The 3,337-nt window shown below is 53.3% G+C and overlaps 1 protein-coding gene across 1 annotated transcript in view; it reads right to left on the reverse strand.

Moving 5' to 3' along the window:
- Window positions 1–3,337, reverse strand: part of TP63 (tumor protein p63) — a 42,682-nt gene that overhangs the window by 1,573 nt on the left and 37,772 nt on the right. Inside the window, exon 8 of the mRNA XM_015826532.1 lies at window positions 2,920–3,013. Within this exon, the coding sequence (XP_015682018.1) occupies window positions 2,920–3,013 (94 nt within the window). The remainder of the gene's footprint in view (window positions 1–2,919; window positions 3,014–3,337) is intronic.

A 3,337-nucleotide genomic window follows, 5' to 3' on the forward strand; every position in this document is an offset into this window, starting at 1 on the left:
TCTTTCCTTCCTTCCTTCCTTCCCTTATTTCTCTCACTCCTTCCTTCCTCTTCTCATCTCCTCCCATCTCCTTTATTCTTCATCTTCTTCCATCTCCTTCCTTCCTTCTCATTCCCTTCCTTCCATCATCTTTCCTTTCTTCCTTCCATCATCTCCTTCCTTCCTTCCCTTATTCCTCTCACACTCCTTCGTTCTGATTTCCTCCCGACTCCTTTATTCTTCATCTTCTTCCATCTCCTTCCTTCCATCATCTCCTTCCTTCCTTCCTTCCTTCCTTCCTTCCTTCCTTCCTTCCTTCCTTCCTTCCCTTATTCCTCTCACACTCCTTCCTTCTGATCTCCTCCCGTCTCCTTTATTCTTCATCTTCTTCCATCTCCTTCCTTCCTTCCTTCCTTCCTTCCTTCCTTCCTTCTCATTCCCTTCTTTCCTTCCATCATCTCCTTCCTTCCTTCCTTCCTTCCTTCCTTCCTTTCCTTCCTCCCTCTCTTCCTTCTTTTCCTTCTCCTTCCCTTCCTCCCCCCCCTGCATTGCTTTTGGCAACAGCTTGATCTTAACAGAACAAGAGAATATAGGTAGCCCTCAATTTACAACAGTTCATTTAATGACCGTTCGAAGTTACAACAGCACTGAAAAAAAGGGACTCGTGACCGTTTTTCACACTTAGGACCACTGCAGCCTCCCACTGGTCAGGGCATCAAAATTTGGCTGCTTGGCAACCGACTCATAATTACGACGGTCGCAGCGTCCCCAGGGAATCATGTGATCCCCTTTGGCGACCTCCTGACAACCAAACTCAATGGGGAAGCCAGATTCACTTAACGACCATGTTCCTGACTTAACGACTGCGGTAAGAAAGGTTGTAAAATGGCGCAAAACTCACTACAGGGCTGTCTTGTTTAGCAACAGAAATTCTGGATTGTAATTCGAGGACTACCTGTTGCAGAGCTGGAAGGGACCTCAGAGGTCATCTAGTCCAACCCACTGCTTGAGCAGGAAACCCTATCCCATTCCAGACAAACGGTTGTCTAGTCTCTTCTCAAAAGCCTCCAGTGATGGAGCACCCACAACTTCTGGAGGCAAGGAGTTCCACTGGTTAATTACAGAATAACAGAGTTGGTGGTGGAATAGAATAGAATAGAGCTGGAAGGGACCTTGGAGGTCTTCTAGTCCAGCCCCCTGCTGAAGCAGGAGAACCTATACCAAGCCAGACAGGTGACTGCCCAGTCTCTTCTTAAAAACCTCCAGGGATGGAGCACCCATGATTTCTGGAGGCAGGTTGTTCCACTGGTTAATTGTCCTCACTGTTAGGAAGTTTCTCCTTAGTTCCAGGTTGCTTCTCTCCTTGGTTAGTTTCCATCTGTTGCTTCTTGTCCTGCCTTCAGGGGCTTTGGAGGATAGGTGGACCCCCTCCTCCTCTTTGTGGGAGTCCCCCAAATATTGGACTGTCTTGGATTATCAACCTTTGATAATTGAGCAGGCAGGAGAGGCCTGTTTAGAGCAACTGGATCCACTGTCCGTTCAGAAAGCCGGTTGAGCTCAACGGGATACCTTCCCAACTTTTTAATCGATTAATATCGATCCAGGGAACAGAAGTTGCCTCCAGAAGTTGTGGGTGCTCCATCACTGGAGGCTTTCAAGACGGGTCTGGAGAGCCACTGGTCTGGAATAGTGTGGGGTCTTCTGCGCGATGCTTCTCAAGGGGCTGGACTAGAAGACCTCTGTGGTCCCTTTCCAAGCCTATCGTTCTATGTTCTAAGGCAGGGGTGGGCCACCTTGGCTCTTTTGTGACTCGTGGACTTCAACTCCCAGAATTCCTGAGCCAGCCATGCTGAGGGGAAAGGGAGAGTTTCCAAGCTGAGCCAGGCTGGCTCAGGAATTCTGGGAGTTGAAATCCGCGAATCATGAAGGGGCCATAGTTCCCCCCATGCTGGCTGAGGAATTCTGGGAGTTGAAGTCCGTGAGTCATGAGGGGGCCCTAGTTCCCCCACGCTGGCTGAGGAATTCTGGGAGTTGAAGTCCACCAGTCATGAGGGGGGCCATAGTTCCCCCACGCTGGCTCAGGAATTCTGGGAGTTGAAGTCCACGAGTCATAAAAGAGCCGAGGTTGCCTTCCCCTGTTCTAAGGTCATCAGGACTTTGATGCATGCTCTTAGAATCGCAGACTCCAAGGGCTGGGAGGGACCTCAGAGGTCTTCTAGTCTAACCCCCCCCTGCTCAGGCAGAAGACTTCACACCATCTCAATCCAAGGGTTACCCCATCCGGTTCTGGAAAACCACCCACAATTCCACAACGAACAATTCCGCTATTAACCTCCTGGGGTCAGAAGTGGACCCCCCACCCCCACCCCACCCCTAACTCCATCCTGACCGCTCTGGAGTCTGCCTGGCACACTGGTCAAGACGTCCCTCCCGCTGATGGCCGGTCACAAGCAAGAGACGGTCAGCCAGAGGCAGCGAGGAAACGCAGAGACCGCCAGGCTGAGTGTGTGTGTGTGTGTGTGTGTGTGTGGCCAGGCTGAACCCCAGAAGAGCCCCAGAGCACCCCAGCCAAGCAAGCAATTGCAGAGGGACAAAAGGACGGGTGGGTGGGCGCAGGAAAGGCTGCCGGCTGCCGACGGTCACTGCAGTGTCTGCAAACAGCGGCGGGCACTTCCCGTGACCGGCTAAACTCCACGTTTAGTGCCCACATCTTGCAAAAGACCCTACAACTACGCGCAGGGGCTCAGGAGGAGAAGCAGGGGGGGGGAGGCTTGGGAGAATGGCCATCAGGTGCTCTGGTCCACCACCCGCCCGGTCTCCCCTCCGGAGGGCACCTGCAGTGCCGGCAGGGCTCAGCCACCCCGTTTCGGAGGTTCGGGGGCTGCCACTCCCACCCCTCCGCCCGGGGGGGGGCAACGAAAGGGAGAGTCGGTTACTTACATCCATGGAGTAGTGCTCAATCTGATAGATGGTGGTCAGCCCTTGCGCCGTGAAATAATCCAGACAGGAGGAGCAGCCCAGCCTCGCTAAGAAACTGCAGGGGGACGACGAGGAGGGTGGACGAGAGAGGAGGAGGAGGAGGAGGAGGAGGAGGAAGAGGAGGAGGAAGAGGGAAAGAGAGAAGGAGAAATTGAGATGAGCAAGGTCACCCAGACCGCAGAGCCCCAACATGGCAAGATCCGCACCAGGCACTCTATAAAGGAGAATCTTTGTAGCTCAGGGGTTGAAATGAAGGGGTCCCGGGGGCTCCCTTGAGCTGGGCGGTTTCCTTGCGGACGTTTCGTGACCCAAACTAGGTAACATCATCAGGGCTAGGAGGGAGTTGGGTTTGTGGAGAGGAGGAGGAGGAGGAGGAGGA

This window comes from Protobothrops mucrosquamatus, unplaced genomic scaffold (genome assembly GCF_001527695.2).
Source record: "Protobothrops mucrosquamatus isolate PMUCROS unplaced genomic scaffold, P.Mucros_1.0 scaffold3160, whole genome shotgun sequence".
Lineage (NCBI taxonomy): Eukaryota > Metazoa > Chordata > Lepidosauria > Squamata > Viperidae > Protobothrops > Protobothrops mucrosquamatus.